The 18,017-nt window shown below is 38.5% G+C and overlaps 1 protein-coding gene across 2 annotated transcripts in view; it reads right to left on the bottom strand.

Moving 5' to 3' along the window:
• LOC115219697 (sperm flagellar protein 2-like) overlaps positions 1-13,892 on the bottom strand; it is a 140,809-nt gene extending 126,917 nt beyond the window's left edge. For both annotated transcript variants that reach the window (XM_036509790.1, XM_036509791.1), the window contains exon 1: positions 13,741-13,892. In XM_036509790.1, coding sequence (XP_036365683.1) covers positions 13,741-13,798 — 58 coding nt within the window. In that variant the 5' untranslated portion in view covers positions 13,799-13,892. The remainder of the gene's footprint in view (positions 1-13,740) is intronic.
• Between the last annotated feature and the right edge of the window lie 4,125 nt (positions 13,893-18,017).

The following is an 18,017-nucleotide window of genomic DNA, read 5'->3' as shown; positions in this document are numbered from 1 at the left end:
CCCAAAACATTGGTCAGCCTTTGGCTGTAGTAGAAGACACTTACCCAAGGAGCCAAACAGTGAGACTGAACTCAAAACCAAGGGCTTGCAAAACAAGCTCCTTAACCACACAACCAGGCATGCATCAATATGTATATAATTGATATATATATATATAAAATATTTCAGCATTGAAAGAGCTCAAGAAATGTGCTTTCTATATACGTACCACATTTTTGTGTAGAGTATATGCCCTTGCTACTAAGAAAATAATTCTAGTCACCAACAAGAACGAATGATAAAATCCAGAGAAGGTATTATTAGCAGTACGACAGATTCTTTGACCCAAATATCTTGTAGTTTTGCCAACAATCTTCATGGCTTTAACGATTTACAGTACAACTTTGGTGTGTACTCAGAACTGACATTATCTGCTACAGATCTTTCTTAAACAATAATTTCTTGCTATGTGATTTATTCAATATATAAATAAATGTAGAAGGTCATTTGTTTTTCAAGTTTTTCAAAAATTATGCAGTGTTTTAATTGCAAAAACCAAAATGAAAACAAAGAGCATCGTATTAAGTTTTTCTATACTTAGATATGGTCCATGGAGGTTTATAATAATGGTTAGTGTGACTGGATTCCTACCAATTTACCAATTGTCTCTGAAATATTTATATAAGAACTGGAACAAGAAACATTACAAACGATTGACATATTTGATTTGTTGAATGTGGAAAACTAAAATTTCCATATTCTTTTGGATCGAGCGTAGTATTCCTTGTTTTCTTGTATTCCTTGTAAACACTAAGATAGGATACATTATCAATTGCAATTTTCTTGTGCTATGACTGAAGAAACAGCTAAGCTGCCAAGGTTCACGTCTGAAGATAGATTTGCTAATTTTCTCCATTCCACTCAGATAAGGAAATTTATTGCTGTCAAAGACATTCATTCCTTGTGGTAATGCAGCATCCAGATCAATATGTATTTAATACACAGTCATCAACAAATGACTTACATCAAGTTGGTGCTTTTTTCCTTTCATCATCATCATCGTTTAACGTCCGCTTTCCATGCTAGCATGGGTTGGACGATTTTGACTGAGGGCTGGCAAACCAGATGGCTACACCAGGCTCCAGTCTTGATCTGGCAGAGTTTCTACAGCTGGATGCCCTTCCTAATGCCAACCACTCCGAGAGTGTAGTGAGTGCTTTTTACGTGCCACTGGCATGGGGGCCAGTCAGGCGGTACTGGCAATGACCTCGCTTGAATCTTTTTACACGTGCCACCGGCACAGGTGCCAGTAAAGTGAGTTTGGTAACGATTATGCTCGAATGGTGCCCTTTTACGTGCCACTGGCATGGAAGCCAGTTGGCTGCTCTGGCAACGATCATGCTCGGATGGTGTTCTTGGCACCCTACTAGCACAGGCATAAATGCCAGTAAGGCGGTGTTGGTAACGATCATACTCGAATAGCCGCTCTGTCAACAATTACACTTTCCTGGATATGATTAAATTTTCTTTAGCTTTCTTTAATATACATGTTTAACTTCAGGCCTGAACAACACTACAGACAGAAGTTTTCTTAAAGCTACCTTTCATCCCTCAGCATTTACTCTTTTACTCTTTTACTTGTTTCAGTCATTTGACTGCAGCCATGCTGGAGCACCGCCTTTAACCGAGCAACTCGACCCCGGGACTTATTCTTTGTAAGCCCAGTACTTATTCTATCGGTCTCTTTGCCGAACCGCTAAGTGACGGGGACGTAAACACACCAGCATCGGTTGTCAAGCAATGCTAGGGGGACAAACACAGACACACAAACATACACACACATACATATATATATATATATATATATATAATATATATATATATATATATATTATATATATATATACGACAGGCTTCTTTCAGTTTCCGCCTACCAAATCCACTCACAAGGCATTGGTCGGCCCGAGACTATAGCAGAAGACACTTACCCAAGATGCCACGCAGTGGGACTGAACCCGGAACCATGTGGTTGGTAAGCAAGCTACTTACCACACAGCCACTCCTGCGCCTAGATATAATGTTTGTTTGTTCACACTGTTTTGATTTAATCCTGCATTATCTTGTAGCTTGGAGATTTCAATGATTGCTTATTAGTTTTAGAATGACATTGCAGGGGGATGAGAGGCCAGATCCAGCCTCCGACGGGTTTGAACATAAAACAGAATATTTGGGCCAGATATGGCTGCTCCAAATTTTAAAGAATTAAGATATTGTATTCACACTAGAAGCCTCTTGTTTCTATTTTCAGTCTCAGAGGTCATATGACTTTCATAATTGTGATTGATATTCTGGTACAGAGGAGACCCCCTTCGGTCATGAATGACCGCGGGACTGCACCTAGAAAGTTCCCCTCCAAGGCACAAGTCCGGGCAAGGTTGTTTGTGAAAGGCCAGCAGTCGCCAATGCATACTGACCTCCCTTCTCCACACTACTGATGTTATCCAAGGGAAAGGCAAAGGGACTGATACAGCTTGGCTCCAGTGATGTCGTAACTCATTTCTACAGCTGAGCTAACTGGAGCAACAGGATATAAAGTGTCTTGCTCAAGAACACAACATGCAGCCTGGTCCAGGAATCAAACTCACAACCTCATGATCATAAGCTCAATGCTCTAACCACTGAGCCATGCGCCTTCACATTCTGGTACAACATTGCATCTAAAGTATCCATAAAATAAATTCAATAACTTTCTGTATTCCGACCAGCAGATACCAAATGTCTGCACAGAGTCTCACTTCTGGCAACCAGAGGGTGAGAACAACCGAAATTCCTTTCTTTCTCGTTACTGGTCCATCTGTAATCATGAACTGAACGAACCCGTTTCTCCAGAAAAATGCTTCACATGTGTCTAAGATTCTGACATGCATTTAGTCAATCCTTATTAGCAATGAGAAGAATGGCCCTGCTACTCTTTGATATTAACTGTCTTTGAAAATATTAATTAACCTGGTACAGTAATTCCTTAATCTAAAACTTTCTGGTAGAATTTAACAAGATGTTCCTGATAAACATGTTCGCAAAAAGCATGGCATTTTGTTTAAAAAGTTGGCTTCACAACTTCATGGTTTGGGGTTCAGTCCCACTGCATGGCATCCTGAACATGTCTTCTACCATAGCTCTGAGCTGACCACACAGGAAAATTAACTAGATGGAAAGTCTAAGAAGCACATTGTGTATGTGTGTGTGTGTGTGTGTGTGTGTATGAACATGTTTTCCTTGTCTTAACAAGCAATGTCATTTGTCTGCAATCTTCCATGAAAACATGTCTGACCATTGAGCTGTTCATTGTTCAAAGGACTAAAGAATTATATTCTGTTCCTTGGAAACAGGTGAGGGTTGGTGACAAGAAGAGCATCCAGCCATAGAAACCCTGCCTCAATAAGTTTTATTTGATCCACGAAAGCACAGAAAAGTGGGCACTCAACGATGATGATGAAGAGGAGGAAGAGGAAGAGGAGAGGAAGGGGAGGATGGGAGTAGAATTGTAGGAGGGGAGAGGAGAGGGAGGAGGAGAAGAGAGGGAGGGAGGAGGGAGGAAAGGAGGAAGAGAAGAGGAGGAGGTGGATGGGGAGGACGGGAAGAGTATGGTAGGAGGGGAGAGAGGAGAGGGAGGAGGAGGATAATCAATAACAAATTCTATCATTGGTATACAATCATAAATTTCAACTGGAGAGTGGAATCAATTTAACTGACCAACGTTTTGAACGATTCTTATTGTATCGATCCCAGATGGATGAAATGCAAAGCAACTTTTCACATTTTAAAGAAAAAAAACACAAAATAGTGAAAAGCATTTAATCCGACATTCCCGTCTTTGGTTTCTTGCTGTTTTTCCACCATTGATCTGAAAGTACCTTCATTAAAACGGTTTGATGTGGTAGGACAGCAGTCGACCACATTTTATATTTACATCCATGGAAATGTCTCCCCTTTCTCTTGTGTTTGATATCTTTTTATCTTTTACTTGTTTCAGTCATTGGGCTGTGACCATGCTGGGGCACTGCCATGAAAGGGTTTAGTCTAGCAATTTGACTCCAATACTTCTGTTTTTAAACTGATACTTATTCTATCAGTCGTTCTTGCTGAACTGCAAAATTACAGGAACGTAAACAAACCAACACCAGTTGTCAAGTGATGGTGAAGAGACAAACATAAATGCAAATACACACATGATACATATGTATATACAATGGGCTTCCACACAATCTCCATCTACCAAATTCACTCACAAGTCATTGGTTGGCCCAGGGCTATAGTAGAAGGCCAAGGTAACATACCATGGGACTGAATCCGGAAGCACATGGTCGCAAATCCAGCTTTGAATGGTATCAAACTGACCGACTGCTCAGCAAATATCTTTTAACTACTTTCTTACTTCCAGCCACTAGTAATTAGCCATGTACTTAATTAGTTAACTCCAGTTTGTGAGTTTTAATTGTGAGCAAGAGGAGGTCTCTTCACTTTTTAATGTCTGTTTTCCATGCTGGTATGGGTTGGATGGCTTGACAGGAGCTAACCAGTCAGAGAGCTACTGCACCAGCTTCCAACTGTCTGTTTTGGCATGGTGTTTGCGACTGGATGCCCTTCCTAATGCCAACCACTTTACAGAGTCTACTGGGTGCTTTTTCATGTGGCACCAAGCACAGGTGTTTTTTTTTACATGTCATTTTAAGAAAATTCTAAAATTTATTTCAAAAGTTGATCCAAAAAAACAACCCACTCTTGAACAAAGCTAGCAGTAACAGACTTTCTTCTTTTCTTTTCTCTTTTTTTTCTTCCATGCCAAAATATGTCACTTCATCGGCACATTCATTCATGTCGATTCCTACCACACTGAGAGGATCCAGTTACTTTTGCACTGGAGCTTCGACAATTAAAGATTGTTTAACCTGACATCTTCTGGTGAACCATCATTGGTATGGAAATGAATGCCATGGCATCTCTCTGAATGGAACTGTACATAAATGAACTAAAATGATTTTCCTCTTTTCCTTCTAAAATGTTTATTTTGTTGCTCTTGAGCAATCTTTCAGAGAATGTATTTGGAATTATGGATGGGAACTTCATAGTTAGGAAAATATTTGATCTGACATGAACTATCATTATGCAGATAGCCAGTCTAATGGAGTTTTTATGACTATGAGGTCCAACACTACATTAAATAATGCTAAAAGATTAAAAAAAAAAGCAAGAAAGAAAGAGGCAACATATTAGTTATTAACAATATATATATCATTAAGTAACAAAATCAATAACTAAAGATATAATATAGATAACGTAGTGTGGCAATCATGCAATCGTTTGATTACATAAGCTGCATGTCACTACATAAACTAATGAATGTCTGTGCACTGGTGATAGATTCTGGCTGTTGATTTAGGAGCAGAAACATTTTAAACACTGTTATGTGAGTTATTCAATCAATAAGTAAATATATGAGATCTTCCCATTGAAAAGAGCCTTGAAAGATTTATACCATGCTTTAAGATTAAAAAAAAGTTATAAAATCTGCTGTCTGCGTAAGTTTAAAGTAAATATTCTTGATTATAAATTAGCTGCTCCTTATTAAATTCGCTTAACTTACTTTTCAGATATACAGAACACGTACAAGTCTATGTAACAATCAGTTGAGTTAATGTTAACATACTCAATGCAGTGAGCTAAAAGATTTTTTTAAAAACCTTTAATAATTCTGGTAAAGAAAAGCAAGGGCCATAACTCTGATATTTTAGTTACAATCGGTTCTCAATGTTTGTTCCATGTCTGTCTCTACCCATTTTCTGTGTGTGTGTGTGTGTGTGTGTGTGTTAGTCCTAGATGCATTTAGCCTGACAAAGGAGAAAGAGAGAGAGCTGGTAGAATCGTTAGCACGCCAGGCGAAATGCTTAGCGATATTTCGTCTGCCACTACGTTCTGAGTTCAAATTCCGCCGAGGTCAACTTCGCCTTTCATCTTTTCGGGGTCGATAAATTAAGTAGCAGTTACACACTGGGGTCGATGTAATCGACTTAATCCCTTTATTTGTCCCCTCTGTGTTTAGCCCCTTATGGGCAATAAAGAAATAAGAGAGAGTACAGTCAGCACTGGAAGACTTTTTATTTTAAATCTGCATCATCAGGGTGGATCTCAGGTTAAACAACAATATTCAATATTTCTTTTTTTTCTTTTTTATTGTTTAGCGAAGAGAGGTAATTTTTGCCTTTCATCTTTCTGGAGAGAAAAAAAAAATCACTGAAATTGCTGGGTAAATTTTCATAGGCTCTACTTCGGCCAATGCTAGAACTCAATGTTATCGTTCTTTGGTTTCAATCAAACAAATTTATGATAAGACACTCCAACCAAGACCAACATGTCTTATTTAACCAGGAAGAGTATACTCTAGATCAGTGCTTCTCAAACGATCTGATGTGGCATACCAGCGTTTTTTTGCTTTTTTTTCCAAGTGCCAGGGACCGGTAATATTTTTTGGTAATATTAATTTATACCAGAAACAATATATATAAAGAATATAATAAAAGTTGACATTTTTCTTTATTTTATAAAGAAATAATGCAATATTACACAAGCATTTTACAATGTTTCTTTCTTTTCTGGAAACTCACCACGTACCAGCAGCTAATGGCTCAAGGACCGGTGCCGGTCAGCAGACCACCACTTTGAGTAGCACTGCTCTAGATCACATTATCCAATATTTTTTAGAAAATGATAATGTGCTTTGTAGGAATTTGGTGATATTCTGGAGACCCACTGACAGGCTTCTATAGAATTTCATCCATTAAATTTCACACACAAGAGTTTGATCAACCCAGACCCAGCGAAGAAGAATCTTGCTTAAAGTGTGCATAGTGGGGTCAAACCCCAAAGCACACAGTTGTGAAGTGATCTTCTTAACCATACAGCCTTGCCAACACCCATAATATCTGAGACAGAGAGATCCCCAAAATTTCAGGGCTTCTGAAAAGGGTCATATGTGCTGCTCCTTTTCCCAATGTCTATGGGCAAACTCAGCCTGTGGGCCTTTCTGAATGGATCTCCATTGAATGGAGTAACCTTGAACTTATTTAGTAATGTGGCCCACCTGATGATAAACTGTCTCAACCGGAGAATAATGTTAGCTAATTCTCTAATCTCTACAATTAATCCTATTCTGGTTATTCAAACTGTTGAAAGCATTGGAAATAATCAAACTCACTAATTGTAAAGTACTGGTTTATAATAAAGTTATTAAATGTTTTATTAGTATGCAGTACAGGTTTAAATTCTTCCCAGAGCAAAATCAGGAGCAGAATATTTTATATTATTCCAAGATGAGAGAGGTTTCAAGAGCTTAACACTTTCACAACTATAATAAGCTCCACGACATTGAGAAACTATCTGACAGTAGCTGTGAATTAATTATTCATCTTTTAATTGTTTCAGTCATTGGACAGTGGCCATGCTGTGGCACCACCTTGAAGTATTTAGTCAAACAAATCAATCGTTCTTATTTCAAAGTCTGCTATTTATTCTATCAGTCTCTTTTGCCAAACCGCTAAGTTACTAGGACATAAGTAAACACTGATAATCAAGTAAAGGTGGGGGCACAAACACACATATACAAGGTTCAGCTCAAAATTTCATAGCCTGACCACAATAATCTCATGGAAGGTCACCAAATGAGGTTTACCTTTCAACATTATCCCCCTTGTGGTCAACACACTTCTTCCATTGGTGTTGCAGTGCTTGGATCCCACTGATGAGGAAGCTTTCATCATGTTGGTCAAAAAAATCATCAACAGAAGATATGATGTGACCATTACTGCAATACTGGTTCTCAGCCAAGTGGTTTTTTCATATTGGGGAACAGATGATAGTCAGATGGAGGCCAAACCTGGAGAATAAGGTGATCAACAACTTCAAAGCCACAGCCATTGAAACCAAAGACTTGTGTGCTGGAGCATTGTCCTAATGAAACAAGACCCATTTCGTCAGTTTTCCAGGATGTTTGGTCTTGATGGCCTTTTGTAATGGACTCAACAAGTTGGCATAGTCTTCTCCATTGATGGTGTGGTCCTTTTGAAGACAGTCAATGAACACAAGGTCTTTTGCATCCCCAAAAACTGACATCATCACCTTCCCTGCAGATGAAACGACCCTGGCCTTCTTTAGAGCAGATGAGGAATGTTTCTCCTGCATGGATTGTATTTTATTATCTCAGGCTCAGAGAGCTGAACCCAACACTCATCCTGGGTAAAGAAACGTTCAAAGAAACCAGATGGATCTGCCTCAAACAATGTCAGATTTTCCCATGATGTGACCAACCTGGTGTGCCATTGATCAGGTGTCAGGAGACATGGCATCCACTGAGCAGAAACCATTGCCATACCAAGTTCATTGCACAGAATCTTCTCAACTCTCTCACAGGATATGCTAATAGCATTCGCTATTTCTATTTGATTTATAATCAATAGCCTGTCGTCCATCACCATTTGTTGAACATGATCAATATTTTCCTCAGTGGTGGCAATTGCAAGACATCCAGACCTTGGGTCATCTTCAAGACTCTCCCTTCCCCTCACAAGGTCTGATCAATAAGTATCCAGATTGTTGCCATAGTAATGAAGCTAAAGCATGCAGAGTAAAGCTGCTTGGCACAAATTGACCTTGGAGTCTGTTGTGTATATGTACTAAGTTTTAACATTCTAGCTCACTTCCACTGTTTACAGCAGTGACTGGAAGGAAGGTGTGTAGCGTATGATCATCGCATTGACCATGACAGAGAAAGTTGTCATGGCAATACCTGCTCAGAGGCCTTTGCAAAGTTGCAAAAGTGTATAGAGAGGAGTGTATGAGCTGCACACAAGTGTACATCAATTTAAATGCAGAGCAATCCTCGGCTGCATAAATACATAGAATTAAATTAAATTAAAACACATGGACACATTAGTGTGTCCATCTGTTTTAATTTAAATTAATTCTATGTATTTGAAGCTAATATGCTCTGATGGATGTGTAATGTCAGTGTGCATACTCGAGAGAGTGTTATTACCTTGAGAGAAAAGTTGGACCTAAGAAGCATCAGATGTGGTGTGCAAGAGAGACGACTGCGCTGGTATGGCCATGTGGCAAGAATGGATGTGGATAGCTGTGTGAAAAAGTGCCACATCCTAGTGGTTGAGGGAACCTGTGGAAGAGGTAGTCCCAGGAAGACCTGGGATGAGGTGGTGAAGCATGACTTTCGAACATTAGGCCTCACCAAGGCAATGACTAGTGACTGGATTCTTTGGAAATATGCTGCGCTTGAGAAGACTCAGTAAGCTCAAGTGAGACCATAACCTTGTGGCCTATGCCAGGGGTGTAACCAGCCCGCTTATGCGTACCTTTCCTTCATTGGACACTAAAATCTGCTTGCGAAGACCTGTTGAGGCAAGTGAAATCGAAATCGAAATCAAATTCGATGACAGGCATCCGTGCTAGTGGAGTGCTAAGAGTACCCTACGAGCATGATCGTTGCCAGAGCAACAAACTGTCCTCTGTGCCGATGGCACGTAAAACGCACCATTCGAGTATGATCGTTACCTGCATCACCTTACTGGCACTTGTGCCGGTGGCACGTGAACAAAACACTTGAACGAGGTCGTTGCCTGTGCCACTGGACTGACTCCTGTGCAGATGACACGTAAAAAACACCATTTGAGCGTGGCCATTGCCAGTACCGCCAGACTCACCCACTACACTCTCAGAGTGGTTGACGCTAGGAAAGGTATCAAGCTGTAGGAACTCTGCCAGATCAGATTGGAGCCTGGCGCAGCCATCTGGTTCGCCAGTCCTCAGTCAAATCATCCAACCCATGTTAGCATGGAAAGGAGACGTTAAATGATGATGATGATGATGATGATAATATATATGTATGTGCGTGTGTGTGTGTGTGTGTATATATATATATATATATATAATATAGGGTGCGATGGGTAAATTGTTGCCATTTTATATTTTTAACTTCACATTGTTTTTGATTTTGTCAACTACACAGTATAGTAGGGTCAGTTGGGCACCATCTATAAGAAAAACAGCACCATGACACAATTCACTCTGCCAGAAATTTGAAAACAACATGCTGTAGTGCTTGACATCCATGCTGGAAGCTCCAATATGAACATTTCAGAGTGTTTGGGTGTCAATCTGAGGACAGTGCAGAGGATTTGGAAAGAGTTGGATGAGTCTAATGGTGATTACGAAAGTAAGTACGGCAACTCGGAAAACTCATTCTGATTGTTCTGATAAGAAAGGAACTCCTGAATTTGTTGGTTAGGTCCAGGCCATGATTGACAACAATCCCTTCAAGTCAATCAGGTCCATCACCAGGGACATGGGAGTGCCTGAGTTTGTTATCAGGCAGGTAGTGCATGAAGACATTCAGTAACCCTTATACAAGTTGAGAAATGGCCTATTTTTATTCCAAGTCATCAAGGACAAGAGGTAAGACCATGCTACAAAACTTTTCAACAAACTCAAGCATTCCCTCCAACTGAACATGCAGAACAACCATTGCCTTGCTGTATCCCCAAAACATGTACCGAGAGTGATAAAACTCAAACATCCGGTCAACATCATGGTGTTTGGAGTGATCACTAGCGATGGCAATGTTAGGCCTCCATTCATCTTTCCATATGGCTTCAGATTCAACATGGACACCTACATCAAGTGCTTGGAGCCCTGAGTTAAGAGAATGGCTGCTGGAAGACCCTATGTCTGGCAACAGAACTCTGCACCATGCCACACAAGCAGGAGAACCCAGTCATGGCTTTCAATTTCTGCGACCACATCACCCCTAACTCCCCAGACTGCAACCCCTTTCATTATTGTGTGGAGCACAGTTGAGTGAGAGACCAACAAAACTCCTTGTAACCCCAAAGATGAACTGAAGGCAAGGGCTTTGGCAGTGTTTACCAACTTCAACAAGTTGACCGTCCAGAAAAGTTGCAGGAGATTCCAAAGTCTTCTGGAGGCTGTGGTTGAAGCCAATGGCGATTTTATCGAATAAATTTACTCTTTAGTATTTCAAGATATTTTCATGAGCTTTTAGCAAGTCTATCTTAAAATGAGATGTCAAGTGTTATTTTCATTTTTGCATAATTTAGATGACAATTTATTCACTGCACCCTGTATATACACACACACAATAACTTAGAGATTATTTGTACAAATACTATAGAATCTTCTATGTAATATAATGAGTCGAGACGCTCCAATCAACTGAGAACAATCAAATAGTAGACAAATTTCTTATTAAGGCAGTTTCAAACAAGGGAGATAATTTGAATTAGAGGGGAAGCAACAGACATGTTTCAGTATAATTAGACCTCTTCAGCAAAAGCCATTCAACTCAGTTGGTAACATGGTGTTCAATACACATGTGCATTATCTTCCTTATCATCATCATTTAATGTCCGTCTTCCATGCTGGTATGGGTTGGACAGTTTGGTAGGAGCTGGCAAGTCAGAGAGCTGCGCCAGGATCCAATTGTCTGTTCTGACATGGTTTTTACAGCTGGATGCCCTTCCTAGTACCAACCACCTTACAGAGATGACACATAGGTGCAGGCATGGCAAGAAGTTTGCTTCTCAACCACAGGGTTCTGGTTTCAGTCCCACTATGTGGTACAAGTGCCTTCTACACTAGTCCCGGGTCAACCAAAGCCTTGTGAGTTGATTTGGTAGGTGGAATCTAAAGGAAGTCCATTGTGTGTGCGCACGCATGTGTGTGAGTGAGTGAAAGAGACTGCTACTTGACAACCGGTGTTGGCTTGTTTACATCCCTGGAAGATAACCGTTCAGCAAAAAGAGACTTTAGTCCAACCCATGCTAGCATGGAAAGCGGACGTTAAACGATGATGATGATTGTGATCGATTTTTTCCGACTAAACTCTTCATGGCAGTGCCCCAGCATGACCGCAGCCCACTGACTGAAACAAGTAAAAGATGGATAGATAACGTGTGTATGTATATATGTATGTATGTATGTATGCATGTATGTATTTATTTATTAGGGATAGATGGATGTATGTATAGATGAATAGATGGATGTACGGGTGCGCGTGTGTGTGGAGACACTGATTCTGAATATCAACATTATATATTTGAGGAAAACTGAACTTTATCAACAACTATTACAAACTTAACGAAAAACGCACGGGAGGGCCTCAATGTGGTCGCTTAATCTGCTAGAAAGAGTAGTCAAATCCACCCTTCAAATTCAATCTGCACTTTAGTACACGAAAGACCCATATACTTTGTTCGAAAACAGATGTCAAAATAGGCGTGGTTGGACTGTCTTTATACGTTTCGACTCGAACAGGACTGGCCTGGATATCAAACGATATTTGATGATGCACAACAAAATCTATAGAATCTAGAATATCAATAATTATGGCAATGTTTCGGTATTATAATTTACTATTAATTAATTATAAGCTTTACTTAGCATTTTCTGAATAAGGTATACTTTAACTGCTTCACCATACTACAATATGCAATTAAATTCACACAGTAAATACAAGCGAAATATTTATCCGAACAATTAATTATACTTACCTACATTTGACAGAAAATAATTTGACAATCGAGATTTAAGATTTTATTCCCGCCTGTTTACGAATATGAAATGTTACCCATAACAACAGTGTTGAGTGCAAGAGATCATGTTTATTAGATCACATAATTATTGAAGTTTGGTGCCTCACACTTATAAATTATTCGTTATAGTTTAATATATATTGTAGGTAAAGGGTTTCTAGCTTAACCGTAATTTTAAGGATTGAAAAGAATAAGTTTAATTCTGAGGAATGTGACATAAGCAAATAAAATAAAACAGTCCAGTTATTCTGATATGTGACTTAAGTGAATGTTAGTAGTAGTAGTAGTAGTAGTGGTGGTATTTGTAGTAGTAGTCCTTTTCTGTTAAGGCACAAGGCCTGAAATTCAGACGGGCGGGGACCAGTCGATTACATCGGCCCCAGTGATCAACTGGTACTTATTTTATCGCTCCAGAAAGGGATTAAAGGTAAAGTCGATTTCGGTGGAATTTGAACTCACTTCGTTAAGACATCCGAAATGCTGTTAAAGCATTTATTTTGTTTCGGCGTGCTAGCGATTTCGCCAGCTGAGATTTGGAATAATAATATTTGCCTATTTCTTTGCTACCCACAAGGGGCTAAACACAGGAGAGGACAAACAAGGACAGACAAACGGATTGAGTCGATTACATCGACCCCAGTGCGTAACTGGTACTTATTTAATCGACCCCGAAAGGATGAAAGGTAAAGTCGATTTCGGTGGAATTTGAACTCACATCGTTAAGACAGACGAAATGCTTTTAAAGCATTTATTTTGTTCGGCGTGTCGGCGATTTCAATAACTATTTACCGCTAAGTCGTAACCTCAAGCTTTATTGTCATCTAATTATTCAAATTTACACGCATCATTCATGTTATTGTCTATTAGATGAAATTAAATAATAAAGGCACTGTCATGCTTTTAGTTAATTCTATGAAATGAAAAGAAAACAAGTGGTGATGTGTTTTGATATATTTGTTAGTATATTTGTTAGTTTTGCCAACAGATGGGAATGGAAGTTTGCGGAGCGAACATTTCAACTGGGACAGCGACAACTCGGAACACGGTAAACACGAGCAATTGATTTAGAAGTGAAAGAACAACGTACCGATTGTTTTTGAAAGTTTTAGCTCATTATTTAGCCAATTACAGAGAATAGCTGTCATAGTGCTCACAGGTGAAAATAATCGTTTTAAAATTCAATTCTTTAAACACTTGCCAAGGTGGATGGTGGTCGTTAAGCGTCCCGGTTGCCGTAGCAACGCCGGTCACGAAAACACGTCTTCTCATTGGTCAATATCGGATGGCGCTGTTTTATGAAACAACTGGAGCGTAAGACTAAAATGTCTTCCCTGTAATTAGCTTCGGCTTCCTAGGTACTAAGTTCTAATTTCAGGTTGAATCAATTTCAGTCTTTAAGCTAGTGATGTCGATAAGTATCAGTAATATACAAGATTGTTTAATCGATTATGCTCCTTTATACAATCGATAATATGATTGCGTGACCGATTGTACAGACTCCCTCCATCAAAAAAAAAAAGATCTAATTAAAAGAAATCATTAATCTATAGTTAAGTTAATGCAAACATATTTCATTGATTTCTTTTTTTTTCCTTTTTATAATTTTTATGCCGAAAACATCAAAAAGCTAATAAAAATATTACGAGTTGAAGAAGACACAAATGCGTCGTAATCGCTCTTTAGATTCAAGAGCTTTATTGAACTCAATAGACAAGCTCAAATACTGAGCTGATAGACTAAACCAGTATGTAAAACGTATACAACTCTGTAATATTATAAGAAAAATATCCCGACTGTCGGAAGTAAATTAGTTTAACTCTCTTTGTTATTCGAGAAATGCGTCGAACACCATTTACACCATTCCTGTACCAATGGTCAACTATCACAGTCTTTATTAATAGAATCTGGAATAATAGTCAGAGCTTAAAGAGACTGATTCTGCATTTTGTTCACTATCAATATTTATGTCACTGTTTCTTTGATGTGTTAGTTACTCTGTTCACCACTTCTTGGGTGTATTAATTATCCTGTTCATTAAGAATTACATCAATGTTAATTGTTGCTTGAGGTTTAAATCTAGCTTGCAATGTCTCAATATTTTCTTCTGCATCGACACTAATCCAAAAAGTTGCCTAAGACATTGTTACTAGTCATTGTATCTGTTTTCCCATCAAAGTAGCTCGACAAAGAAGCCGTCCCTAAGTGAAGAATTATCTAATGCTCAAATTATTACATACTATGAGTCTCCTGGGGATCGTATCATCTTCTGCACTCTCTTCACACGCACCAATTGTTGCAAATTTATGGAAACGGGCTGATTAATGAAATCTCTGATAATAATTCAGCGAGAACGATTTAGGTCCCGGACAAAGCAATGCATTGAGTTTTTAAGTGTTAATTGACAGCAGGCCACAACAGACGTAAGATAGCATTGGAACCGATACCTTAAGACAGGACCACCTTGCGGCCATTATTCATAACTTAGGGGGGCGAAATAATAATACTATCACAGTTCTTATATTGCTAAACTTTATTTCTTCGATTCCTAGGGGCTTTGCAATTACAGACACTGCGTATGGCCAGCTCACTATATTTTGATTAAAAACAACATCAACCCGTTGTTTCTTGTCAATTCTATTCAGAAGGTTGTTAGTTCTTGCTATATATCAGCACGGTATTGCAACCAATCTTCTCCCATTTGTGTAATCGAGTTGAAATACATTGATAATAGATGAAGCTATTTGTCGAGGCGTGCTAAATTTATTCAAAGCTGCAGTCGCACGCAATCTTTCATGTTTAGTAAACTTTATTCAAACTGAGAAGTCAAACGCTGACATTGAACTTGTAGCCACGTTAAATAGTTTTGTTGCGTGGGTGTTGTTATTGTTGTTGGGTGGACTGTGTTGGTAACTTGTTGAATTGATCAATAAAATATGTTTCTTGGGCTGCGTCATGAAGAAGGAACTGAACAACACCCACGAACATTTAACAGAAGATTTATAATCCTACATAGCGTTAAACTGTGTTGGTCTTTTACAAATACAACAGCAATAATTACATATTGAGAGAGACATACTGCTTGGAGTTTGCAATAAGCTACAGATGCAGCAAAATGTGGCTACCCCCAACGTAACTGGAAACAATTGTGCTATATTCATGACGACGGAGGTTCTTGTCTATCTGTGCCATCTGACTTAGCTGTGTTCCTGGGTCATCTGGCGGGAAAATTGTTGTACATATTTAAACACAAATGTTCCGGGTAATAACAAAAAATATGCTAACTTATAAAAAATATTAGTATCATCATTTTCATCTTCACATTCCAGAATAATAAAGTCCTTTTCTAACATAAGTATTGTTTTCCGGTCCTAAGTTGGCCGTCATTTAAGATGCCAATGGTCACAGGCGTTCAAGTCGTGACTATCCCGTCTGTTTTTAGATTGTGCAGCTAGAACTACATTATTCAGCGAGTTGTCCTTTTTCTAAGACGGTAGGATGTGATCTGAAGTACATTTAGCCGTTATTTCTTGCAGTTTGAATTGATCAAATGGATCAAGTATTGAATTTGACTTGACTGCTACTTCTAGCTGTGCAAAATCTTCTGTCCGATTGCTGCGTTTATAAACTGATACTTGGTACAACTCTTGGGACTAGGAAAATGCCTAAATTCTATCAGGCAATGGATCAACAAAAATGCTGTTCCAATACAAGATGACAAAAAACCGAAACTTCATGAGTGCTCAGCGAATTTCTTAACCATTCGGCCATACTACACCTATATATGATTGTAGTTCTTCCCCGCTCATCTCTCAAGATGATAATAAAAATATTGAACATCTAGACAGAATTAGTTCCATTCAACAAAGGTGTCATTTAAGTTGATCCTGAACTCGTGCTTTACAAATTCTTGCGCAACTTATGTATAGGACCTGCCAGGGTTCTGTTTTAAGCGTAGAAAATACCTGCTTTCCCCTGAGAAACCTCCCCGCCTCCTTTGCACAATTCTTCAGTTTGAATTTTGGATCTTTTGTCGAAATATTTTACTTTAGATTTATGTTTTAAAAAGTAACACTTATTTTTGAAAAATCATAGCCTAAGATCTTTAGAATATAATTCAGGGTAAAAAATCTGGGATCGTTTCGGTTTGAACGGCAGTTTTTTCAAGCGGTGTCATATGAAATTGTCACTCATAATTATGACCCTAGTATCGATCTATTGCATTTCAATGTTTTAGGGTTAGGGTTAGAGTTAGGGGTGGGGGGAAGGGTATCTTTTTTCTTCAGAAATGTAAATAAACCCAATCTGTTTCTTAAACGAGGGACATATTCATACGGCACTGGATGTTTTTCACCTCAATAGATGTCATTGATTGGTTGAAATTGCAGAAATTGAAGAAAAAAACAACAAATATCTTACAAACCATAGAATTTTCTCAATAAAGCCAAGAGAAAAAGATGTTTTATAAACACATTCTACCAGTATACGAAGTTTAAAAGTGTTTAGTTACGTGGAAATTATTTTTAAAAACTGCCGTTCAAACCGAAAAGATCCAAAATCTGAAGTAAATCAAAACTAAAAAGTTACGAAAGTGTGTAGAGCAAAAACACCCTCTCCAAAACATTTTGCGTTGCAGAATAGTAATTTATAATGCTTAAAGCCTTACACATCCGAAGAAATTATGGTTTACGACGCACTAAATAATCATCGACGCTATTCTATGGGAACACCGCCAACATATTACGATAGAACTAAAACATATTTGGGGCCAAAGAAGAGTTTTTGTATCTACTCCCCAGACACAATAAAGAAGAGTAAATGTCGAAAATACAATTATTTTAGTTAGGTTAAACTTGATCAAAGTTCTTCCAATCGTGACCACCAAGTATTTTGTATGTGTCCTCTCTCTTTTTAAGACGGTAGTGTACGAATTGAGACATTTAGTTACTGTTTTTAGCAGGTTCAGCAGTCGTCTTGTAGCTCCCTTCTTAGCTCATGTCGGCTGAATGATAATTCATATCTCATCACAGGTGCTTTACCAAGTCTTAAATAATGTCACAATTTTCCCTAATTAGTAAATGCCATTAGATAAGAATGCTGAACTGAAATCCTCAAGCCATACTCCCATAGAAATTAAATGGGAACCGTTTCAATTTATTTAATTTCAACATGGGGACGAAGTGGTTGTTTGCTAATAATCCCTCGAGTTAAAAGCATTATTACTTTTGATTATCGTATATTTAAGTTGTCATCATATGCGATAGTCTAAAATGAGAGTTGCATAATTACAAAGTGACATAACATCGCAGATAACTTTCGTTAATATAATTAATGGAATTATCTCAGTTCTAATATTAATTATTTATT

The sequence above is a fragment of the Octopus sinensis genome, linkage group LG15 (assembly GCF_006345805.1).
Source record: "Octopus sinensis linkage group LG15, ASM634580v1, whole genome shotgun sequence".
Lineage (NCBI taxonomy): Eukaryota > Metazoa > Mollusca > Cephalopoda > Octopoda > Octopodidae > Octopus > Octopus sinensis.
Note: the sequence above shows the minus strand (reverse complement) of the source record. Positions and strands in the feature narration are given on the sequence as shown.